Source organism: Pongo pygmaeus, chromosome 8 (assembly GCF_028885625.2).
Source record: "Pongo pygmaeus isolate AG05252 chromosome 8, NHGRI_mPonPyg2-v2.0_pri, whole genome shotgun sequence".
NCBI lineage: Eukaryota > Metazoa > Chordata > Mammalia > Primates > Hominidae > Pongo > Pongo pygmaeus.
The window spans coordinates 127,812,667-127,839,883 of record NC_072381.2 but is presented as its reverse complement, the minus strand read 5'-3'; the positions used below and the strand labels follow the sequence as shown (position 1 = coordinate 127,839,883).

At 36.1% G+C, this 27,217-nt stretch overlaps 1 protein-coding gene across 15 annotated transcripts in view; it reads right to left on the bottom strand.

Moving 5' to 3' along the window:
• PLEKHA1 (pleckstrin homology domain containing A1) overlaps nt 1-27,217 on the bottom strand; it is a 57,614-nt gene that overhangs the window by 6,792 nt on the left and 23,605 nt on the right. For 14 of the 15 annotated variants that reach the window (XM_054503990.2, XM_054503989.2, XM_054503979.2 and 11 more), the window contains 7 exons: nt 25,052-25,097; nt 18,774-18,871; nt 12,450-12,575; nt 9,489-9,632; nt 7,524-7,592; nt 1,248-1,312; nt 548-611 (listed from right to left, as the gene is read on the bottom strand). In XM_054503990.2, the coding sequence (XP_054359965.1) occupies nt 548-611; nt 1,248-1,312; nt 7,524-7,592; nt 9,489-9,632; nt 12,450-12,575; nt 18,774-18,871; nt 25,052-25,097 (612 nt within the window). The remainder of the gene's footprint in view (nt 1-547; nt 612-1,247; nt 1,313-7,523; nt 7,593-9,488; nt 9,633-12,449; nt 12,576-18,773; nt 18,872-25,051; nt 25,098-27,217) is intronic. The other variant, XM_054503996.1, reaches the window with a different exon arrangement.

Here is a 27,217-nt window from a genome sequence, read left to right as displayed (position 1 = left end):
GCCATGTTGCCCAGGCTGGTCTCGAACTCTTGGACTCAAGCAATGTGCCTGCCTTGGCCTCCCAAAGTGCTGGGATTACAGGTGTGAGCCACCACAGCCGGCCCAAATCTTTTTTTAAAATTTTCCATTTAAATAATTCAATGAGGTATGCAAAAAGTACAAGTTAAACTTAAATACAGGATGCCTACTATTAGTGAAACTATATAGATCTACTGTCTACTTTTATTATGGGTTTTTTAAAATAAGGTTACCAAAAAATGATATAATAGAAAAATCAAAATTCTAAAATATGTGCAAAAATAATCCAACTTGAAAGTACACACTTAACATCTAAATTAAAAGCATTTCCCTTTCTCTAAATACTTAGTTCTAGTTCACTAATTCATAACAAATACCCCCATTTCCTGAACATATAACCCCACCAATAATAACTCTATATATAGCACCCTTTTATTAAGCTGGTGAATTACAGTTGTCATATTTTTCACCTCTAAAATTGTTAATTTCTTGTTAGGAGGATCTATTAATTGCCAAATAAGTATCTTACCTGCACATAGAAAGTTCGAGATGTTGTTACAATTTCAAACAGGTTGTCCCTCATCATTATGTCACTGTATGAAAAAGAAAAATCCAATTATACTTAAATAGCAGTTGTTTGACAGTTTCTCTTTCATTTGTTTACCCAGTACCCAGTATGCACCAATAAATAAATGAGGTAAAGCACTGATTTAACAAACCCAAATTATCATTTCCCATTTATTTTCATGTAAGATTTTACATGTTTCATGTAGTTTTACTTTTAGAAAAAGTTCACAAAGCAACTTTAAAGTTCAGAGTTTTTAGTAATCAGTTTGGTGAAACACTGTCACGGCTAACACATTTTCTTGTAAAGCTCTATTCTACTGCATCTTTTAAACACTTAATACATCAGTTTGTCAAATCTGATGGCCTTACCATAAGTTGTTCACATTAAATTTATTCCTTTGCATTAATAAGCTGTTTCTGTATTTTTAGTTTTCAAAGAAACAAAGGATTCTTTCCTAATTTTTAGTTTTCAAATGAACAAAGTAGTTCAATTCTTTAATCTGAGGCTTTTGGAAATTCTAGTGTATCTCAACTATAAAGAGTTAAAAATAACTACAATTAATATGGAAAAATGTAATCTGTAAGTAAGTACATTACTCAAACTAAGGCACTATTCTGTGTTTATAACTTGTGCCAGGCATCAAGTCAGAGCGGTTCCTTACCTTTGCTTACATTCCTGGACTTTATGAACCTCTTTAAGTGGTATTACGCGAAGAGGTTCCTTTTCCTGGCAAAAAAAAAAAATCAGATACACGATGTTTATTCTTAAAATCCTTTCAAAGGTTAGCTGTCTTATTTGGAGACCCATGTGAAAATCACACTTCTTTTCTGAAGCATATCTCAGAAATAAATCTACCTTCTTAAACCATTCAGCATCTGAACAGCTCAAACACTATAACCTTATATACACTGTTGTTTGAGACAAGAAAAACTGCATACGGCCCTTATTCACATTATTTCTGGCCTTAAGGGCAGTGTAGCTAATTAAAAGCTATTAGCCATCAGACTTTCCCCGATGGACCCACGTACCAGTATGCGCAGCACCTCCTTTTCTGGAATGTCACTTTGATACACAAGGCAGCAGAGCAAGTGCACATCCTGCTTCTTTGACTTAAATTTGTGATTTTACAAATATCACTTTTATATAAATACAAAATTGAATGTTTACTAAGTGCTGAGACATCTGCTAGGTTTTAAATGTTTTATCTCACACTTTCCCCAATGCTACAACACATGTACTACTATTCGTGTGCTGAAACTACAGATTAGACACGTTAAGTATCTCACCCAAGGTTACAAAGTAGATATAAGATACAAATATAAAACTGGTTCCTAATAGCATATTTCTAGTATACATTCCATAAAATACAATATACATATTTCATTGAATATGACAGCATGAGATTAAGACATACCATTACTTTATGTAGCACCAAAAATGAAACTAAACCATGAGAGAGTTTTCTTTTTGTTTTGTTTTGTTTTTTGAGATGGAGTTTCGCTCTTGTTGGCCAGGCTAGAGTGCAATGGTGCGATCTTGGCTCACTGCAACCTCCGCCTCCTGGGTTCAAGGGGATTCTCCTGCCTCCCGAGTAGCTGAAATTACAGGCGCCTGCCACCACGCCCAGCTAATTTTTGTATTTCTAGTAGAGACGGGGTTTTACCATGTTGGCTAGGCTGGTCTCGAGCTCCTGACCTCTGGTGATCTGCCCACCTTGGCCTCCCAAAATGCTAGGATTACAGGCGTGAGCCACCACGCCCAGCTGGGAGTGCTTTAAAAAAAAAAAAAAAAATCATAGCTCTCTTTTAAAAAGTTTTACAAAATAGTTTAATTTTGAAATAATTTCACACTTAATAAGAGACTGAGAAAAACAGTACAAAGAATTTCTGCATAACCTACACCTTGTTTTCTAAACTGTTGATATTTTACATTTGCTTTGTCATTATGTTTGTTTATATACGTGTCTGAGAGAGTATATGTGTGTATATATATATATATATATATTCGAAATGCTTGAAGGTTAAGTTGTAAATATGATGTACCTTTACTAAATACTTCAGTATTTCCTAAAACATGGATGTGCTCTTGCATAACCACAGTGCAATTATGAAAACTGGAAACTCAACACTGATGCAATACTATCATCTACAGACCATCTTCAGATTTCATTCACTGCCCTACCTGTATTCTTTACAGTACAAAAACCATTTTCTGATCCAGAGTTAAATCCAGGATCATACCATGTATGTAGCCGTCATGTCGCCTTTAACTGTGGAATAGTTCTTCATTCGTTTTCCAGAGTTTAAAAAAGTGCAGGCCAGTTATTTTTGCAGAACACCTCCCAGTCTGGGTTTGTCTGTTATTCGTGCTGAGATTCAGGTTATACACTTTCGACAGGAAGCCACAGACATGACACTGTTCTTCTCAGTGGACCACTATTAGGAGGTACACACCTGATGGTGGCCTGTCCTGTCACTGGTGTATTAACCCTGATCTGTTGCTTAAGGTCATGTTTGCCAGTAACTGTAAAATTACTTTTTCCCTTTGTCATTGTTAAGTATCTTGTGGGGAGATACCTGGAACCTATAGTAATACCAGGTTTCCCATCATAAGTTTGCAACTAGTTTTATCAAATCCTGAAAACTCCTGCCTGAAACCATTACTAGTGGCTGCCAAATGGTGATTTTTCTAACCCCATCAATCCATCTACATATATTAAATAGAATTTTACTCTAAGGAAATATTTTTCCTTCTCCATTTATTTATTTATGACTCATTTTATTCTATGGGTTATATTCCATTACTATCATTACTTATTTTGTTGTTTAAATTGTCTGCATTTTGGTCAGCTCCTTCAAGGTAATTTCTGTGTCCTTTTGACATGTTCCATTCATTCTCTGAGCCACTTCCTTACCCTCTGGTACAACTTCACTTTCTGAGCTCAGCTTGTACTTTATCTGCCCCAGCTCTGAAATCAGTCACATCACCAAGGGTTCCTGATTCCTTTTGTTTACAGAATGGCATTTACAGTTGCTTTTGGGCAGGGTGGGTGGGGATTTGCCAATCTCTTAACTCAGCCATAACCTTCTCATGATGGATGAGAATATTTCATTGCAGTTTTAATTTGCATTTCTCTAATTATCAGTGATGCTGATTTTTAATATTTTAAGACCTATTTTAATTTTTAAATGAATTGCCTATTCATGTCTTTTGTTCATTTGCCTACCAGATATCTTTCCCTCCATTTTCTCTTTTTTAGTCTTTGAAACAAACACTAATTTATACAAGGATTGAAAATACAGCACAAAGAACTGATTTTCCTGAACCATTTCAGAATGAGTTGCTGACCTGTCCCACACTACCCCTGAATACTTTTCCTACAAAGACATTCTCTTACATAATCACAATACACTCATCAGAATCAGAAAACTGTGCCCAAAATGTCTTTTATTAGAGCAAAAGGATTCAGTTCAGAAGCATGAATACCATCTGCTTGTCAAATATTTTCTTTCCCTCAGTCTGGAACAGTTCCTCATTATTCCTTGACTTTCATAATCTTCACTCTATGAAGACTGCAAGGTAGTTATTTTGTAGAATGTCCCTCATTTGGGTGTGCCTCATGATGGGATTCTGATTACATACCTTGGGCAGGGGTTTCACAGAAGTGACGCTGTCTTCTTCGTCCACTATCCTGTCAGGTGATTTCAATTTACCTCATTACCAATGACATTCACTTTAATCATCTGACCAACCTGAGTAAAGTGGTATCTGCCAGGTTTCCTCACTGTAATGTTATTCTTTTCCCCCTTGTACAATACTTAATACCTATTTTAGTAGACAGGTACTTTGAAACTATGCAAATATTTTATTTCTCATCATACATACAGATATACATCCATTCACCAAAAAGTATTGTTTCTCTGACAAGATTTGGCTTCTATTATCCTTAATATAGTTCTTGATTTTATCAATCAGTGTGTATGTGACCATTCTCCCATCTCTGCCACCACCCCTTCCCCATGTGGATGCCCTTTTCTCCCTACTCCGCGTGGGGCTAACCCCCCAAGAGGACAGCCTCCTTGTCCTGCGTGGGCTCTGACACCCACACAAAGCTACACTGGTTCCTCTTGGATGCCTATGTTGCTTTGCCTCACCTAATAAATTGGAGTCTGAATCGTTTCAGATTGATGGAAGGAAAAGAGAGCAAAGTAGGTGAGGAAAAATCCCCTCAGTTTTTAAGATTCCTTATAAGTTTTATCTCTAATACATGTTGCAAATATTTTCACCAATTTTTCGGCTGTGCACTTAAGTCTTTTATACTTATTTTTAAAATTTTTAAATGATCTTTTAGAGATACACACTGAGATATTTACAGATGAAATGGGAGACATCTAGGATTTGCCTCAAAATATGGAGCAGGAAGTGGGTGGTGAAACAGAAGAAACAAGACGAGCTGAGCCATGTGTTAACAATTATGACATCTAGGTGATGGGTATATGCAGTCCATGTATTATTTCTATCTACTAAAAGGGTACGTTTACACTTTTCCATGATGAAAAGGTTTTATAAAAGAGCCCATTTACACTTTAAACATTTTTATCATATATTATTCTTGAGCATATATAAAAAAGAAAAATATAAACAAGATAAACTGGTTACAGTTTTTAAGATTTCACATTCAGATTCCAGATCTTCTGAATCACTTTTTGACTTGGAGCCACCAATGTCCATATTTTTCACTCCAAGCCATTCTTTGTGCCAAAAAGAGTGTTCGTGATGCAGTATTTAAGAATGTTTCATGGTGTCCCTGAGATTTCCTCCCAAGCTCCCACCACCCTTTTCTGCACATGCTGATGCCGGTGTCTTCTGGATTTTACCCAAAGGTACTGTGCGTATGGCAAGCAGTCAACTACAGCACAGCTGCAGCCTGGCTGCCCCTCGTCCTTAGCAACTCTAAGACATACTGCTAAGACTTCAGAAATGTTAAAACTGGGGGAGGGGGAGCTGAAACAAGAACTATTACAGAAATACTAAGTTTTGAAAACCTGTATGCTGGGCATTATTCTGTGAAATTTGAGAGGAAGAACAAAGAACTACCATAGGAGATAAACTATACTCTGTAAAATTAGGAAAACTTAAGTATAGTTATAATTACTGACCTTTAAAGGTTTTCAGCTTTATCTGCAATTTCTAAATACTAAAAATATTCCTAATTATTAAAACTACTGTTGATGATGGGGACACATGTCAATTTCCCCACCAAAACTGAACTCCTGAAGGCCAGAGAACTTTGCTAATTATTCTCTTTTATTTCCAGTTCCCAGAACAGTGCACCAGGTTCATGGAGAGCTCAATGAATGTCTGTCGCATGAATGACTCTTCCCAGGAGTATTGGCTTTAAATAAAATCAATGAGACAACCTGCTAACCAAGCACAAGGATAGCCTTCTGAGACAACAAGGCAGGTACTTTCTGAAACAAGTAACTACTACTTTCAGTTGAGGCTCTTAAGCTTTGAGAAAGCCCCATGCTAAAATGGCATTTCTTGCTATGCTATGCCATTTTTCATTCATTCAAAGACACTTATTGTCTATCAAGTGCCAGGCCCTGTGATCATAAAAGACTACAAGAGTCTTTACCCTTAAGAAGCTCATTTAATTTAGTTGCAAAGACAAGAATGCACGTGATTGCAAAACTCTGGGAAGAGCATTATGATACAAGTATGCATAGGGTACCACAGGGCATATAAAGAGAAGACACTTAACCCAGAGTCTAAAAGCTTCCCAGAAGAGCTGACTCCTGAGGTGAATCTTAAAATGTTCCCTTCCTATACATTAGTGCTCTGCTGGCCAATACAGTGGCCATTGTGTGTAATGATGTAAATTTAAATTAATTAAAATGAAATAAAGTCAGTTCCTCAGTCACACTAGCCACATTTCCAGCACTCAACAGCTACATGTAGCTAGTGCCCTTGGACAATACAGATACGGCACATTTCCATTTGTGGAGAAAGTTCTGATGGACAATGCTGTTCTGGTGACTTCATTCAAATAAAGTATAAGTTCCCTTCTCAAAGGTCCCATACAAAAAGAAGAGGTAGGATAGACATGTATACTACAGAATTGCATTCAATTTATCCAATAAGCTACTTCAGGACTCAGATCACCCTAGAATATTTTAAATAAGGATGCAACTCAAACAAGGCCAAGAGGGAATTTCAATTTCTGATTCTACCTTCAGGGAGGATAAAAACATCTTATGTGAAGTGATTTATGAGTCAATGTGAAATAGGTAAAGAAAATCTCAAGAGAAGGTAGAAATACAGAGGGTTAAATATTGACTTTTACAGACAGAATTCTTTACACCACTTTCCTCACTGTAATGTTACTTACTCTTTTTCCCCTTGTACAATACTTAATACCTATTTTAGTAGATAGGTACTTTGAAACTATGTCAATATCTCATTCCTCATCATACATATAGATATACATTCATTCACCAAAAAGTATTGTTTCTCTGAAAAGACTTGGCTTCTATTATCCTTAATATAGTTCCTGATTTTATCAATCGTGTGCATGTGACCATTCTCCCATCTCTGCCACCACCCCTTCCCCAGGTGGATGCCCTTCTCTCTGTACTCCACGTGGGGCTAACCCCCCAAGAGGACAGCCCCTTTAGAGGAAATTTATAGACTAGAGGATTCTGAGATCTTCAGATCTTTCAAGGTGGAATGCTGCTTTGAAGATAGGATCTTTTTACTTAAAAATGTATTTAAGAAAAATATCATTAACCAAAAGCATCACAACCAAATAAACTATATGTACCTCTAAAAACTAGACTTCTTCTAAAACTAGGGAACAGTACAAGAAATTATATATAATCACTACAATGCAACACTTTTCAAACATTCTTACAGCAACATTTATGACGTAACATACCAGTTCAGATTTGAAGTAGCCTATTGTGTTTTCATCCAACTGAAAATATCTTCTCTTCCAGTTTTTCATCTACCAGAGATGAACAGACATAAGACTTGTGTTTCTAAGAACGTCAAATGTTAGTCACCACTTAATTACCCTGATATGAACCCACAATCAGACATGCCAAGCACTGAAAAATCTCATTACTTCCCTTAGAGATGCGATAAATTAAACCTCATCCCTGTCTAGCTACCCAGGCTTTGAATTCCTAATTCAATTTCTGGTGCCTGGCTTTCATCTTTTATTGTATGATTTTATGTGTTTTTTTGTTTTTTTGTTTTTTTTTTGAGACAGGGTCTTGCTCTGTCACCCAGGCTGGAGTGCAATGGCGCGATGTCGGCTCACTGCCTCTGCCTTCTGGGTTCAAGCAATTCTCCTGCATCAGCCTCTCGAGTAGCTGGGATTACAGGCTCCCATCACTATGCCCAGCTAATTTTTGTATTTTTAGTAGAGACAGGGTTTCACCATGTTAGTCAGGCTGGTCTCAAACTCCTGACCTCAGGTGATCTGCCCACCTTGGCCTCCTAAAGTGCTGGGATTACAGGCGTGAGCCACCACGCCTGGCCTATTTCATATTTTTAATGTTCAAACTTTTTTTTTCTTTTAAAAGCATTTCCCCTTCCTCCTACTCCCCGCCCCCGCCCACCCCATGTAAAGAGCAAACACAGGAAATGTTATTAAACCACATCAAGTTTCTCCATCTGTAAAAACACATGAATTCTTCCACAACTACTTTATACATAGTAGTAAAGCAGTAAATATTTAATAAAGTAAACCTATTTTGTACAAATATTTTTTGTCAATAAAATACAGTTTTTGCAAAAGCACTTAAATATCTCTGACTGGTATTTTGGACTTAAGAGTAAAACAAAAAGGAACCATCAGGCTATGATGCTCAGTTGTGTGTAAATTAGGGCTTTCAGTCTACACACAACCGAGCATTACAGCCTCATGAGAATTCCGACTCTACCTGCAGACATTCTACAGTAAGAAACCCCTGCCCTCACCATCATTTTCCTCAGCCTAAAGTAGGTCAAACAGGTGAAAGGACATTCCCCTAGCTGCCCTAAAAAAATTAAGAGTTGCCAAAAAGTGATGAGAAGTCAAACAGAACCACCAAAATAATTTTAAGTATTTCTTTACTCACAGACTTAAAAAATATTTTCAAAGTTTAAAGTTAATTTTCTCATGAAATTCTAAAGATTTAGTTCACATAGAGAGAATGGCTTAGATACTAAGGTATGTTGCAACCTTAGAAATATTGGTAAATTTACTTGCTCTTGCAAAAAATTCATCATGGAACTGATTATATGGGAATACCTGGGCTAACCCATAACAGCTTTTACTAAGTACCAGATGCCATGCAAAGGGAAACACACCTTTCTTATTTACATCTCTTAAAAAACAAAAACAAAACAAAACCCTAGATGGTAGGTTTTATATGATATTCCTTAAGACAGAACTGAGGGCCTGAGAGGTTAAGTAAGTAGCCCAAGGTCAGAGAGTTTACCACAGAGGTCAGGCCAAAGCCTAATCAAGGAAGAGACCTCCTATGCCCCACTCCTTCTCCTGCCCCTGGCCTGCCATCTCCCCACTACAGCTCTCTTTCCCTGCCCCACTCCTGAGTATGAGTAGAGATGAATAGAAACACTTTCTAAAACATTAAACTGTTAGGAAAGCTCATTTAAACTGAAAGTCAGTGGTAATGGGCATTAACTTTCTTGGCCCCCTGCAAACCAAGCAAATAACAGCATTGAATTATAAACAGAGAATGTCCCCTATTTTATCTCCTGATTCTCCTCAGCATGCTGGTCTCTCACTTTGGGTCTTTCATAAAATAAAGCAAACAATTTCCATGTTAATTTGAGTTTGCTAGAACGTAATCCTTTTTCATTATTTCATGTGTTTTGTTAAGCTACTCACCACTGCTCCTTGTTTTACACAATATCCAGCTTTGATAACCGCACTATCTTGAGGTGGTTTAGGAGTAAAGTAAGGAAGATGGCTTTGTGACCGTTTCAGATTATTTCTGTCAATACTTTCACCACATTCATTTACTTCTTCTTTCTAAAATGAAGCAAAATAAATAAATTATTTTCTTGTTTAGCATACTTTTATTTCATGTTATCCCAGTAGAAAATCTTAAAATCCACCTTAGATTAGTTAGAAACAGATTTTTGAAGAGTTTTCTAATTAATCTGAGACACCTACTCTTAATTTTCCTGTCACTGATTAAAGCACAAATTTCCATTCCTCTTGTTTTGCACAAGTCCTGCCACAAAAGTGCTCTTTTTTGGGGAAGGAGTTAACTTTTTATTTTGAAACAATTATAAGGATTCACCAGAAGCTGCCCAAAAAAAGTACAACAGGTCCCGTGTACCCTTTCACTAGTTTCCCCTCAAAGGGAAACTGCATAACATTATCAAAAAACAAGAAATGGACATTGGCACAACCCACAAACTTTATTCGGATTCCACCAGTTTTACATACATTCATTTGTCTATGTGTGTCTACACAGTTCTATGCAGTTTTATCACGTGTAGATCTGTGTAACTACTACCACATTTAAGACCCAGAATTGGTCATCATCCCAAGGCTCCTCTGTGAACTTTAGAGGTCCTACCCCTAAATCCCCTGGCAACCACTAATCTGTTCTCCAAGACTATAATTTTGACATTTTGAAAATATAATGTAAATGGAAGCATACAGAAGGTTATCTTTTGAGATTATCTTTTTTCACTCAGCACAATTCTCGAGATTTGTCCAGACTGTTCCTTGTATCTAGAGAGTTCATTCCTTTTTATTGCTATATTTTCCATGGTATGGATGGATGACCAGTTGTTTAACTGTTCACCCATTAAAGGACATCTGAGTTGTTTCCCACTTTTAGCTATTAGGAAAAAAGCTGCTATCAACATTCATGCACAAGTTTTTATGTGAACGTAATTTTCCCTTTCTCTATGATAAACACGTAGGCCTGCAAATGCTGGGTTGTACAGTAATCACAAGCTTACTTTTATTATTAAAAAAACAAAACAAAACAAAAACACTAAACTGTTTTTCAGAGTGGCTGATTTTCATTCCCACCAGCAACACCTGAGAGATCATGTTTCTCCTCATCCTTGGCAGCATTTGTGTTGTCACTTTTATTTTAGCCATTCTGATAGGTGTGCAGTGATCTCTTATTGTGCTCTTAATTTGTATTTTTTCCCTGCTAGCTAATGATGGTGAACATCTTTTCATGTGCTTACTTACCATCTGTTTATCTTTTATCTTTTGATGAAATATCTGTTCATGAATTTTCTAATTGGATTTCTTGGGCTTTCTACTGTTGGGTTCTGAGTTCTTTCTATGCTCTAGATAAAAGTCCTTTGTTGGACATGTGGTTTGCAAATATTTTCTCCCAGTTTGTACCTTTTCTTTTCATCCTCTTAAGAAGGTCTTTCATAGAGCAAGTATTTTTTATTTTGATGAGGTCCAATTTACCAATTTTTGCCTTTTATGATACATATATATTATTTTGTAATTTTTAAAACTATACTACAAAATAAATGATGCAATAAAATTATACCCCCCATAAAATCCTAGAAACTACGGAAATATCCATACCAAAATTACAATGCAACAAAATCTTAACTCTAGACAAAATTAAAACAGCCACAGATACAAACTAATACAGTATCCTAACACAACTACAGGAAAATAGTCTTACCCCTTATGTCAACATAGGTCATAATACCAGTGAAAGAAGCTTAATCTAGGTACATAGTAACCAGAAGGTTAATAGTTTAAAATCATTACTTTCGGAAAACGTAAACACACAATCCTAGCTTATTTTTTTATCCAACTTTGGTGAAAAATATATGCTCTATGACAGCAGGGAATTTCTGTTCATTAACATACCCTTTGCCAAGCATAAAGAAAGCACTCAATAGTTAATTAATTAATTAATGTTGTAATATTTCTAATCCCACTAATCACCCTCCCATAGCAAAAGACCTGAAAAATGTGGGGAATGATACAATTTGATTTAAAAGATTTATAAAGTGTCAAAGTCTTTTGAGTTCCAAAGGCACACTGGTAATGAAAATACCCAAGCTTGGCAATACCAATTGATTACTTTAAAATTCTTGGTTTCTCAACTACTAGTAACTTAATATCCATTACAAATTCATCCTTTTCAATAGCAAAACAAGAAATTCAAGCTCAGACAAGAGTTTTAGTTTCATCAAAAATTGTATATAAATTTATATTTTTCCTAAAACTCAAATAAAGACTCAATTTAGCATATTAGCACTTCTGAGATATAATTTAGTTAAAATCCCAGTCTTCTGTTTAGCCCACTTAGGCCAGGTTGTAAAAAAAATAGATTTTAAAAATTACTACTTGCAAACTCTTGACTCAGCAATTTTATTTCTAGGAATTTCTCCTTTAAGAATATTCATCATAGCATTGTTTACAAAGTAAAAGAAACAAAAAAGAAAAGGAACTCTATTTGTCCAATAGAGGATTTGTAATTTACGGTAAATCCATGGAAGAACTACTATGCACTCATTAAAAATGATATAAAAGGATTTCTGATGACTTGGAAAATGTTCATGATACAAGTGAAAAAATCTATTTACAAAATGTAATATACAACTCATATCTCCATTTCTGAGGTGAAAAGTACAATGAAGAAAGGCTCAGAGAAATCATGAGAAGTATTAAATGTTATGTAATTTCCAAATGTTTTATAATAAATACTTTTGAAATAAACAAAAATATTTTATAGTAATTGAATATTATACTAATTAAGAAAAGATGCACTGTTTTAGTTTTAATAATATAAAAATCAATATACAATAATTAGACCCTCACACAACAGAAGAGTTACTTAATTACCTGAGTGGGAGTAATGATGGGTACGCCACCAACAATATCAGTTCTGTAAGACACTTGCTTTTTCCCACATTCACCATGGCGACTTAGGTTATCAGAATTAGGCTGTGAGTCTGACTGCTTTGGTACCTGAAATAGTAAATACAATGAATCATTTTGCAACCAGCATGATACATGTGAACCTGTTTTCTCACAGAATTTCTAATTATTCGTCCTTTTGTATATAGTTGACAAATACATATAAAAATTATAGTCCATGTATGTACTCCTTAAGTTATCACACTAATTTTTCTGTTAGAATAATATTTTATAATATAGCTACCACTGAATGAGTGCTGACTCGGGCAGGTACTAGTTCATACACTTTTCTCCTTTACTACTCCTGTCTACCCTATGCATAGGGGCTCTACCCCCCCTCAGAGGTAAGGAAATAGGCTCGGGGCATTAGGGAATAGAGGTTCAGATCCTGACTACAATACATTCTAGCCAAGTGTGTGTAACTCTTCCAAGCCCAACTGCTGTGCTCTAGACCCTGTTTATTGGCACACTTACTATTGGCTTACAGCTCTTTGCTGTTTTCTTCCCTTTCTCCATTCCTACCCATGATTCTGGGATTGTGGCATATTCAGTCTTTCCTGGCTTCAAGACAGAGACTATTACCAAAACCATAGTGTATTCAATAAATGTTGAAAGACTCAATGGACGAATCCAAAGTCAGCAGAAAAAAGAATAGCAAAATTCTTAAAACAAATCAGAAGTTTCAAAACAAAACTTTTCATTAGAAATTTAAAAAAGGAATTCCAATACTTCGATCAATGATAAATCGTTCACAAGTACAGGAAAACAATGACTGTGGTAACAGCAGAATCTCATATTAACACCTCACTAAAGTGGATGAAAGAATCAGAGGTATCACAAATTTTTAACATATATTTTTGCTTTTCTTATGTGATCTATTCAATAAATAAGGTACTCAGTTAATCATTATTTCTATCTGTAGACTGTTTAGCACATAGTCTGTATTTAAATTATACATTTTTAAGGCTGTGAATAAAATGTAATAAAATCTGCTCAGCATCAATTATGATGTTGAACATGATTTAGACTTTCTCCAATGATTTAAAGGGCATTTGGAACCTTGCAGTCTTTCAGAAACACTATGACAACTACTACTGACAATCACTGAAGTAGTGGTGTAGAAACATTTAACTTAAATATTTTGCTTGTCATATAGCTAATTCCTGTTAATAGAGTACTGGTAGAACTACAGGACACCACTCACATTGTATTCAAAGGCTCAAACCGTTTATTAGTGTGATTCCAAAGCAGTGTGGTTTCTCAAACTTTAGAGTGCATAAGGTATCACTCAGGAACATTATTTAAAACTTCAGATTCCCCTGCTTTGAACCCAGAAATTCTGACTCAACGTATCTATAATGCAGCTCAAAAACCTGCACTTTAAGCAAGAACACCAGACATTTTTGAGGCAGGAGTTTCATAAACCACACTTTGAGAAACACTGCTCTAAAACCTGTGCTCTTCTTCTATATGATGCCACTCCCACCAGATTTGTAGAAAAGAGGGTATACAATGCAGATAAGCATTTGCAAAGCAGCTTTCTGCAAAATATTGAGCAAACATGGTCCATGTGTATATGAAAGAATGCTGAGCTACAGTAAGTCCCAATCCACACAAATGTAATTTATGGATATAATAAATGACTTGTCTCTTAAGTGACTTCTAAAACTCCCTCTCCCTTCCTTCCCCACATGCCTCCCTTGAAGTGGTTTCTCTTAGGCCTCAGGCCCAATCCTCCAGCCTCTGGTTCATATTCATACTACAATGCCCTCATCCACAGAAACAAAAGAGAGAGAAAACAGGAAAGAGAAGAGAATCCTGAATACCTCTTGAATTCTTCTAAGAACTTGCACATTGTGGAGTGCTTTTTAAAGACAATAAAATAATGAAGAGAATTTTCCCTGTCAAATAAAATTAGGATAGTATACCCTGGAACGATTTGCTAGGGAAGCTCATTATATTTTCTAATGAATAGCATCATATATTTCAATTATTCTGACAGAGAAAATATGGCCCAGTTATCTCACTGAGAACAGAAACTAGCATTAAGAGAACCTGAAACCAGAGAGAAAACAATCTATTCAACTAGATAAAATGAGAGGTGCTGCTAAGAGGTGACCCATAAGAAAACTAGCAGTTATTCTCTCAAGAAATTTAGTCAGACCTGGGAATTATTAAGAAAAACCTTTAAAATCATTCTAAAAAATACTGAAATTTATATTGGTTTTTCCATTTTTCTTAAATTACAGTATATTAAAAGTCCTTGCTTATGCTGTTAAACTCACTGCTTCTAATTTGTCTTTATAATAAAATCAGATGCTAATAGTTAACTTAGAACTGCATTTTACTATAAAAATTATCTAACTTGTAATCATCTTATTCCCTAAGAACAAGAAAAGTTCAAGCAAAATACCCATGAACATGGACAACTCCTTTAAAAACAATATGTACCACTGTAAAACTTGGTCTAAATTCAGCCATTAAGATAGACATTTTCAGGATACACCCCTGCCCCAAACCATCCAACTGTCCAGTGAAAATCAGAAAAGTGATCTCACTGGGCAGCTGGCACATGTCAGACACCGAATCCACTTGGTTTCTTTGTCTACTGCCTCTCTCCCTTTCCTTGGCTTTCTATCCTTTTTTACGTCCCAGCATTTTTTGTAGGAGATCTGAATGTAATCTTGGCAGGCATCTGCATGTGATCCTAGTAGTAGGAAATTCTAATAGTAGGAAAAGAAAAGGTAAAAATAACTAGAGAATAAAAAGACGAACAAAACAGATTTAAGTATTTATGAGTGAAATACATAAAAACGCTGCAGGTTTCTCAAAAGTTAAAGGGAAAGTTGATATTCAATTCACCAAGAATGAAAATGTAATGGGCTAGGCGCGGTGGCTCACGCCTGTAATCCCAGCACTTTGGGAGGCCGAGCTGGGTGGATCACTTGAGGCCAGGAGTTTTAAAACCAACCTGGACAACATGGCAAAAGCCAGTCTCTACTAAAAATACAAAAATTAGCTGGATGTGGTGGCACACACCTGTAATCCCAGCTACTTAGGAGGCTGAGGCACAAGAATCACTTGAATCCCAGTGGCAGAGGCTGCAGTGAGCTGGGATAGCACCACTGTACTCCAGCCTGGGCAACAGAGCGAGACTCTGTCTCAAAAAAAAAAAAAAAAGAAAGAATGAAATTGTGATAATGATAATGTTCAATTCACTGAGGATAAAAACGTGCAGACACAAACTCCTGGGTCTTACAATCTTTCTGAGAATTCTACATCTACTTGTTTCCAGTTTCTATTAAAAATATATCAAACTTGTGGAGTTTCTGCCACAAATTCAAAGTACTAATTTTTCGATTCAAATCGAACATTTATTTTTAAATTTTAAAAAAGACATGTTTAAAAATAATGGATCTCTGTTCAGGAAAAAACCATACATATCTTAGACATTCCTTAATAATCAATAAGGGAACAGAAACCACCATATTTATGTTGTTATTACTATAAATGAACAGTGGAAAGCATACTTTAAAATTTGATTTTCCTCACTCCAGTCATTGATACACCCCCTTCAGGGCTGATTCTCCTACTGTTGCTCTTTTCCTTTTTGTGCATGTGTAATACAGATGGTCCAGGACTTACAATGGTTCAACTTATAATTTTTCAACTTTACAAGTGGGTTTGTTGGGGTATTAAATGGATTTTCAACTTGTGTTTTTGACTTACAATGGGTTTATAAGGATGTAACCCCATCATAAGTTGAAAAGCAACTATAAAGGGAAAAGAATTTCAAGTGGCACCCACCTAGACTTAAGTAAGGGAAGTCACAGACTATAGTGTTAGAGGATAATGGATTAAAATGGCAAGATATTATAACTAGGAAATAGTTTAAAAATCATCATTCCCTTACCCATTGCCCTCTAACCACCTCTATTTTGAAACCACACACTTCCAAACTCTAATTTTGGATTTCCAAAATTTTAAAATTTATATATCACACAGTACTTAGCAGACCACTCAATTACCGAGTTGACCAAAATGAGAGTGATCCCATAGAAAGATTGATGTATTAAGTACATATATCAAAATGTACATTTTAAGTTTTCAAATAATCTACATGTAAATCATCAGCAATGTTCATAGGAAAATATAACAAATTAGAGATTCCACACTTTAATACACTTAAATGTATAAAATGCACATGAAACTGGTAAGATATTTTTAAGGAATAAAATTAACATAAAGCATCTTATTAAAGCATAGGAAATTATTTCATTGCTATCCTATGAGTTAAATGTGTGTCTATCTAAAGTTTATTTTTAATAAGTGCTATCAAATCTATACTCACTTTAATGCAGTTATAACCACTTTAGTAATAAGGATTTCTATATCTTATATGTATTTATATTTTCCAAATGTGAATTATAAAAACATCAAAATCATTTACCAAATTTATCTTAAAAACTATAAAAATTTCAACATATAAAATAAAATTGCAAGACCACAAAAGCTACTTAGAAGTCTTTTTAGAATTCTATTTAGAATCTCTAACCTGTTTTTCCTTCATGCTAAAAAGCTTACCAGTGTCATTTGTATAAGACTGTTTCATACCATTGATAAATTAGACATAGCAATTCAAGACCCCCCAAAATGGTAAAAAGCCTGAGACCATTCACTACTTTTTCTCTTAAAGCACTAAGAAACCAGTGCTGCTTCTTATTGCAAATTGTAAAACATGAATTTAGTAAAGTTATGAGATATTATCTTTCTAAAGAAATTTTTCAAGCAGGGAATATTTATTAGAAGAGTTAAAATGATTAAAAGCTTTTAAGAATATGTATGTCTGAATCAGGTTTAAAAATTGCTTTCCTGATACTGCACAAACCTAAAATAACTTCTGCTTCATGTACAGATCAGATGCAGTGCGTAGGCATTTTCTGTCATGTGGTAACAAGATGTTCTAGAGCAAAACAAAAAAATTTGACTTAACTCTGAGAACAGCTTTAACTATATTGACTCTTTATTGTGTTGTGATATAAATATGAAATTATTCATTTTAGATGGAAACTAATGAGTGACTAACATATGCTGACTTTCAGGGCACATGTTCTTTGAGAATAAGTCACTTAGGGTCAGTATATAACTGCACTTTATTTAAAAAAAAACAAAAACAAAAACGCAATTGACACAAAATCTCACAACACAAGAACTCCTTCCCAACATTTTCCAGGCAGGCCTGCTATGTATTTCTCTACAAAAGTGTAAAGGGAAAGGTGAGGCAAGGTACAATCAAAATAGAGCCTATCTACTTGCTGCTCATCATCACTAGCAAACTCTCTCAGTAAAGGTTTTTGGCTTTAGAACAAAAGAGTAAGGAGAAGGCTGTTCTTGTTCAGGAAGCAGTAAGGCACTGCACTTCAGAGTTCGGGCTCCAGAGGCCAACAAACTGGACTGGGCTTCCACCTCCATAATCTACCAGCTATAACACTGGTAGATTAATCTTTCTAAGCCTCACTTTTCCAGTTCATTTAAGGAAAACCTTCGGTCTAAGATCTGACACAGTGTTAATAAATATTCATCAGGAAACCAAAAAAGAAAAGCAGCACACATTAGAAGCAAGAAATTGTAGCATGGGAAAGGAGGGCAAGGGTACCAAGCCCTGGAACGCAAGGAAAAAAATCGGACATGGGAAGAAGTTTAGAGCCTGAGACAAACTTCTCAAAGGTCACATGGGCAGGACCCTCTGACTGCCGCAACCCTTTAGACACTATTCCTATCCCTATCCCTCATTTTTCAGCCTTCATCTCCCCTTGTCCTGCTCCTGTTTTCACCTCTTTCCCTATCTGACCCCAATCCCAGTCATGGCTTAGAAGAGAGAAGTGCCTATTCCTCAGGTAGGTGACAGGAAATCTCTTACACTACACTGGAAGAAAAATATATATCCTCCCGATAGAACTCTACGTGCTAAGCGCATTTTCTCCTAGAAACGTTGTAAGAAGTGATTAAGATCTGCAGTAATATATCTCCTTATTAGGTGCATAAGTTAAAAAGACAATCATGGGCTGATTAAAGGGCCAACAGTCACCAAGTACAAGAAAACATATTCACATTCTGAACACCTGTCTTTTAAACAAAGCTTGAGTATGAACCCTGTTGGTAAGCTGGGAACATTTCGTAGGTGTATTTTCAAAATGAAAAGATTAATTCCAGACATCGAACATTTTTCAAAAAAATACATATACTTACTGTAATTTTTATAGCTTTGTTTAACACATTTACCCATTCCACTAGGTCCTGCTGATCATTGGCTTGTAGGAAGTACTTCCTCATTCCTGCATTCATAACTGTTGATAGAAAAAAAACCACACCAAATATTGTACTTATTACCTCTAAATTTATGTTTGCAGTAGCTGAAAAACCTTGCTAGGTTCAATACCGTGACTCTCGTGGATTTGACAAAATATATCAGACCACATGTAATACAGCTTTTATCACACAATAACACAGGTAAAACTCTTATTTTGTTATGGCCATTTTGTTTATTAAATGGATACACCACAATACATTTAGTCAATCCCCTAATGATAGACACTTAGGCTATTTCCGGTTTTTGAAATTATATAAAATATCACAATGAAACATCATATACATATATTTCTCCACACTTGGCTAGCATTTCTGGGGGATAAATTTCTTGACATAGATTTGTTGGGTCAAAGACAACTGACATTTAATTATAGGTATTTCCAAATCATCTTCCCACAAAGTTGAATCCGTTCACATTCCTACCAACCACATACACAGTTTCTTTCATCGAATACCCCTCACCAGAACTGGTTGTTAGCACCTGTGGATACCTCTAGTTTCTAGTTTTCAAAGGCTCTGTGGCACTGGGGCTGGTAGTCTGCAAACAATATTTCCTAGACCCCATCTGAGGCCATTCTCTGCCAGTGGGAGGTACTGATGAGAGACTGTAAGGTGGGAGAGTGGAGACGGAAAGAGGAGACTCTCCTTGATTCCTGCTGTTGTTGACCTCTCTCCAACAGCAGCACACAACTAACTACTGTTAGGGGCCTTTTCCTGCCCCCTACGCCAGCCTTGCAGAGTCCCCTTGGATACTAATAGCTCCATGCTGGCTTCTACTCCACTGCCCTAGGTTATAGTAATACTACTGCCTCTTCCCTTTTGTCTCTCTAGCCCTTGAGTAGTAGTTGCTTCATGCATCTAATTCCTGCGTTACTTCAGCATTCCCTTCATGTTCTTTCAGCCTTCCAATATTTGGGTAACCAATTCCCCATAACAAATCCCTTAGGTTTGAAATATCTAGTGTGGTGTTTTCCTGGCTAATACTCTTTAACAACCTAATTGGTAAATAATTGTACCTTGTTCAAATTTTAATTTCTTTGGTTATTGAGATAAATTAGTTTTGTAAGTTTATTAGCCATCTGCATTTATTTTGTGAGTTTTGTTGACTTTCTTTACCCACGTTTCTCCTGAATTATTAATTTATAGCAACTTCTATATTAATCTTTTCTGCTTTATTACCAATACTTTACCCAGTCTGTTTTATTTTAACAGTATTTTTGATCAGACAGAAATATACTATGAATCTTTTCTATAAATGCATCCAGATTTCATATCATCTAGAAAATCTCCCTAACTTAAGATTTATTTTTCTAGACCTTATGAATTTCCTTTATATTTTGAATATTAATACATTTGGAACTTTTATGCAATTTAGTTTCTATATTCCCCTTTAGGGACTAGGTACTTTTATCAAGCAAAGCACATGTGCACATACAGTTGTCTATAAACTATCATAGTCCACTCTTGAATTAAAGCTATTTATTATACACCATCTGCATTTATTTTTAAAAGCATAAATATTATTCTAGCTAAGTATCTGAATAATTATACTGTTGCAATTGTTCAGATATAAAAATAACTTCCAAACGTCTCCACCAAAATTTTAAAAGATATACTAGCACACAGTTGAATGTGACTAAGAGAAGGGGAAATGCAAACTCTCAAGAAAAACACACAAGATTTTGAAATTGGGACTGAGACCAAAACACTCTAAACTACAGCTTCCTTGAATTGAGATGAAGGTCTCAGAAAGGAAGTCAAAGCCTATCTTGTAAAGCGCTGCAAAACAACCAGTCTATAACCTTAAAAGAAATTTAACACACTGGAAATCTGTTCTTGTACATCTTTCTAGAGACTGGAAAAGTTATAATTGCCATAAATATATATTAAGATAAATCTGTAATTCACTAGGATGCTATATCTATCAATAAATAACTTTTGTTTTTAATTTCTAGCCATCGGTAAGGCTTCCTTTTATAATCTTTTTTCAGGTTAGGCTGAAGCAGAGCTCTCCTCATTCATAATGGCTTCTTCCCCTCAATGTTATTTTGGGCATCTGCCCAGAACATCTGAAGAGTTTAAAAATCTACGCACTTATTAATATACTACACTTGGTACACAGTAAATGCTTAATATATATTCTTTTGAATAAATATTTATATAAGGATCTCTTCTAAGGGAAGGAAGAGATACAAATATATATCTAAAAAAGACCCCTAGTATACCTTGCAATCTGAATAAAATCTCATGTACTTTAAGAATTACTTCATGGCAAGATGTAGATATATAGGTATGATCTAGAAAAAAAAATCAGCCTAGAATCAATCTAACCTAACTAGCTTATGCACTTACAAGCAATATCATCTTTTAAACATTATTTAATTTCTCTGAGCCTGATACTCCTCATCTGTGAATTGGGAATGCCACTCATTCCACCTCCTTAAGAGGTGATGATCATATATGTAAAGAAACTAACACAGTGCTTGGTACAGAATATTCCTCACTGCCATCATCTGGAGATTTCTAAGGAGTAAGGAAGCACTATAAAAAATGTAAAGCAGGGCACAGTGGCTCACGCCTGTAATCCCAGCACTTTGGGAGGCCAAGGCAGGCCAATCACTTGAGGTCAGGGGTTCGAGACAAGCCTGGCCAACATGATGAAACCCTGTCTCTACTCAAAATACAAAAATTAGCCAGGCATGGTGGTGGGCACCTGTAATCCCAGCTACTTGGGAGGCTAAGGCAGGAGAATCGCTTGAACCCAGGAGGTGGAGGTTGCAGTGAGCCAAGATTAAACCATTGCATTCCGGCCTGGGGGACAGTGTGAGGCTCCATCTCAAAAGAAAAAAAAAGGGAAAGCAAGTTACTGAAATGTGGTGTTTAGCAACATTGGTGGTGAGGGGAGAAAGGGAAAGAAATAAAATCTTTGAACAATAAAAAAAAAACTCTGACACTGCTAAGTTGCCATAAAAACCCTAAAGCAAGTGTTTCATTGTGAATAATAAATGCATCCCTAGAAGCTTGTATGCTTCCTACCTTTTCCACTTGAGTATTTAATTTCAAATCTTTATGATTAGAATGAATACATAAAATGGATAAAACTTGAAGCATAAACATTAGCTTAACTGCAAACAAAAATCATCTCACAACCTGAGATCAACTGGTTATGAATATACAGTTTTGGATCAAGAGGTTCTAAGGTATTTTATCATATTCTTTGTCAATTTTCCCCACTCTGTTTTCTCTATTCTGTACTTTCCTCTGTCCTCTCACAGTCTCTATCAGATGTTGGACTTGATGGTTTTTATCTCTTTTCCATTATCTATCTTTACCTTTGTTCTACTTTCAGATTTCTTTGACTTTTTCTTCCAAGTTTTGCATTGTCTCATGTTCCTTCTCCTGTTTGATAATCCGCTCTCATCAAATGTTCAGTCATCCTGGGCTGTCTATTCATATTTTAAAAGAAAGTGCTAAAAAGACTGATGAAAAGCTCTCTTGGGTTGTTGTAGGGCTGTTGATTGTGGACCTTACTAGTCAACTACGGCAAGCTCTTCCAGTAGAAATGCCCAGATGTCAGTCAGTATTTATGGATCTTTTCTCTAGGGTATTCAGATCTTACTCACCTAAACCTGGCTGCCCAGCGCTCTGGGGCTGGGGTTGCACTGATTGTGCAGACTTTCATTTAATCTTCCTATTTTCAGTTTCATGCCTCATTCCTTTCGTTCTCTGGGACTAGTGCCCCTAAATATACAGCCTCACTGATTCTATTCCTGGAGACACCACACATCCCATTACCTGCTGGGACAGGGGAAGGGTGTCTGCCTGATTGAGCTAGATGGAGGTAGGGAATAGAGGTTGTTTCTGATATAGATATGCAAACGAAGTCCCTGTTTTTGGTCCTTCCTCACTGTTGCTTCCCCAGAAAATCTATCTCCTATACCTAAGCCTATCTAGTAGAGTTGGGGTGGGGGCAGAACACTTAAATGGTGAGCTTTTCATTGGCCTCTTCCTCCACTCTGCTAAATCATCTACCATTCCTCTATCTACTTTCCAACTTTATACACGGAGGGTTATAGATACTCTGCTCCCTCCATCAAAAATGGCTTGCGCGTTTCTTGTTCTCACTAGTTTGGGACAATTTGAGAGAAAATATGTTGCCACTTTGAATGAAAGTTGTGGTTCTATTTTAGAAGTCAGTGCTTCTCTCTCTGAAGGTAAGCATTTCATGAATCTTTACTCCCACTAGCAGTAGAGGACTAATAAACTATTGCCTGACCAATGAACGACTAATCTTAGTTTTTGATTCCAACTAAAATCACCCATTCTAAATACTCCAATAACTATGAATGTCAAGTCTATTACTGTATGTTACTATTCCTGTAAGTTTGAGATTTTAGGAAAAAAAGGGTTGTCAAAAGTATGTGCATTATACATTCTAAAATACAAAGTTCTTAGTTATCTGACTTGCAATATCCATTCATTTACAAGGCTCTGAGGCATTTTCCTGTTTCGTAACCAAAATTATAATTAGTAATAAACATGTAACTTTTAAAAATAGCTTCATAGTGAGATAAAAGCATTTTAGAGGATTCCTTTGACAGCCACATTTCATCTTGCTCATATCAAGATGCTATTCCTAACTACTGCCTAAAGAAATCTGCCCTTTTCAAGCAAAAGAGAGCAAAGAACTCCAATTCTACTTCCAAAAGTATCTCTCACTTTAATGTGAAAGTCTCTTTTGATGTTAGTTGGCCACTCCAAATATTTGTTCCTTCAGTCACTAATGTCCACTAACATACTCTCTGAGAGGGTATCAATTCTCCTAGCTTCGACTACCACCCACTTTTCAACAGACTCCGAATTTCTCCATTCTTGACCCTAAAGCTCCATCCAGTCCTCAATTACTGTCAACAGAACATTTCCATTTGGAAGTTCCCCATCATTTCAACTCCATAGCAAACATTTTACCCTGTGTAACCAGCTCTCCCTGACTTCTCATTTCTTTACTTGAAGCAAACGTCCCTGCTTCTCTCTTCCCTCCAATTCCCCCATATCCACCAAGCCCCTGCACTTTTCCTTCTTTTCACCCTTCCTCCTTCTCCTATTGCCACCACCCTAACTCAGGACCTTACATAAGTACAGTAGTTCAAAAGCCACTTACCCAGTCTACCTACATCAAAACTTTCCTATGCATACAAAAAAAAACACAAACAAACAAACAAAAACCCTCCTTCACCTTATGTCTGCTTTCCAGATGCTCTCTTTTTCTTCTCCTTTGTTCAAAGTAATAAAACCTATTGCTCATCAAAACTCAGCACCCTGGCTTCTGCCTGCCTTTTTACTCTCTAGCCACTTATCATACCCTCTAGCTTCAGAGTGTTCAGCTCCAGAGACACCACGCTCTTCTCCCCACAAGCCTCTGCATGTAGTCCTCCTGCCTTTTCTCTGCAGTGGTAAAGGATATAAGCAGAAAGCTAGCTGGCCACCAATGTAAGCATCTCCTCCTCCAGTGAGGCTCCCCGACTCCTGAGCTCCCCAATAAAGATTTGAAGGTCATTCTTTGTGCTTCTTTAATAGACTGCATATCCCTTTATCTACAGGTTGTGACAACTGCAATATTAATTGCCTGGTATTTTTTATTTATGAGCCAACCAGCCTTAAGGGCAGCAACTGTTTCTTATTCATCTTACAGCTCCAGTGCCAAGCACAGTGCCTGGCATATACTAAACATTTGCTGAGTAAGTTAATCCAATACCCTCAACTACTCCTACCCCAAACTGAGCATTTCTCACCACCCAAAAGCTAAAGACCAAATCCTTTTAATTATTAATATGTTTAATATAGAATAACATGACGTAGAAAGTTAAAAATTCCCTGAAATCTCACTGGAGATGATCATTATAAATGCCAAAATAACAGTTACATACGGGTAGAAGGAGATGGTTGTAACTAGGATGGCACACAGGAAAGGGGCTTCAGGGTTAGGGGAGACAGGGTGCAAAATATTATTTCCTTATCTGTATAACAGTTACAAGGGAATTCACTTTAGAATAATTCATTAAGCCATAGGTTTTGTGTGGTTTTCTGCAACAGTTTTCTTTTACAATATGATACAATTATATCAGTCTATTTAAAATACATATAATATGGCTACTTACCAAAACAGAACTCCGCCTTTGGCCTTAGTTTAGTAGCATCGCTAACCTAAAAAGAAAAATAGAGACGGGTTCCTCACTTCTCCATATAATCCTAAAACCAACCTTACATACTATGTAAACTTCCACATGTATGATTCCCCAATAATCATACACATTTAGTAAATAGACTTAAAATTAAAGACAACTGAAAAAGGACAGCAAATTAAATACATAGGATGCGGTTCCCAATTGTAAGAGGTAACAAATAATACTTCCATATTTTCTTTGAACAACTTGTTTTCTCTTCAAAGAAATGTCAGAGAGAAGGTGAAAGTAAACCATTAGGCTTTATGTCATACGTACAAGTATTTTTAGTTTAAAATAATTTTCAAAATACCTTCAATGAATATTCTACAAGAACTATGCATTCTTCCCAAATAACATATTTCTAAATTAGCTATGATTTTTAAGCAAAAATGGGGCTGGGTAAAGGGGAGACTGTGTATTTAAAGTCTACAAATCTAGGCCGGGCACAGTGGCTCACGCCTGTAATCCCAGCACTTTGGGAGGCCAAGGCAGGCGGATCATGAGGTCAGGAGATCAAGACCATCCTGGCCAACACAGTGAAACCCCGTCTCTACTAAAAATACAAAAAAAAATTAGCCGGGCGTGGTGGCGGCCGCCTGTAGTCCCAGCTACTCCGGAGGCTGAGGCAGGAGAATGGCGTGAACCCGGGGGAGAGAGCTTGCAGTGAGCCGAGATCGCGCCACTGCACTCCAGCCTGGGAGACAGTGAGACTTCGTCTCAAAAAATAAAAAAATAAAAAAAAATAAAGTCCACAAATCCAGGCATTTAATTGAATTAATCTTAATCTTAATAATTAAGATTAAGACATTAATCTGCTATGAGGAGATCAAAATGGGACTGGATCCTCTCTTGTACAGGAGAATGCCCTAGGATAATGGGATCACTTTATTAAATGCAGCTCATGGTTCATTTTAGAAGATGAGGCAACTAGCTGCATTTGGTTGCTTCTATCCCTTTAAATAAAGTACCTCCCAGAAGCTCATTCACAACTATTGCCATGCTGTTGTCCAGTGATACAACTTATAATTGTAGCATCCGTTTTGCACCTTCAAAAGGAATTCTAAGCCTGGGGTTCCTCACTGATCCCAACTACAAACTCACAGTTCTGAGTCACACAAAAGTTTGTTCCAGAAATAAATTTTTGGAACAATAAATTTTTTTTGGAAAAAAAGTGGTACATCCAAAGTAGAGTACAAACTGCACAATTTAAACTTCAGGAAGCGGGAGGACAAAATGAAAGTTACAGAACTGCACAGAAAAAAGGTTCTATTTTAAAAGAAGAGCAATGGAGGAGAGGAAAGCAGCTGGCCAGTCACCCTACCTACTTTACTGATTTCAAGAAAGAGCTTCCATACAATATTTGTTGTATATAAATTTACATAGTATGATCTTAACAGAAAAATGTTTCCTTTTAAATGTGTAATCTTTATTGTCCAAGGGCTCTTTTCTTTTCTTTTTGGTCAATGAGAATGAATACCTCTATTGTAATACTAATATAAAGTATTTTATTTATATAACATCTATCTTCTAAACAGAGGCACATTTGTAAACTGGTCTTCTGTTGAAGTGATCTACCTTTGCCAACAGATCTCAGTACATGCATAATAGTACCCATATTATTTAATAATACTGTGTTGCTACCTTTTGCATCTCATATATAAGTAATCAACAAACTTTTATTACTTTTATGTAACACACACACACACACAAACCCATAGGGCTAGCACCTCAGCATCTCTTAGTTCCCTAAACATTAATAGAAGAAAATAAGAAAAAAATACACCTGACAAACATAAAATCAAAATTTTAAAAAATAAAAAATAGTATTGCAAAATTACCAGAAAAACAAACAAGAAAACAGAAATGAAAAGAGACAAAGTGAAAAGAGGGGGAAAAATCATCCTTTCAACGTGAAAATGGTCCATATTTTCCTCAAAATAAAACATTAAGAAACAAAGTATCAAAGACAATGGGATTTAAAAGTTGGAAACAGTCTAAATAAACATAATACAGACTTAGAAAAATCTCCAGACCTTCTCAAGATAGAATTTGTTTCACTGATTTCTCCCTTTCTGATGTTCGTATACCTGATCATAAAAG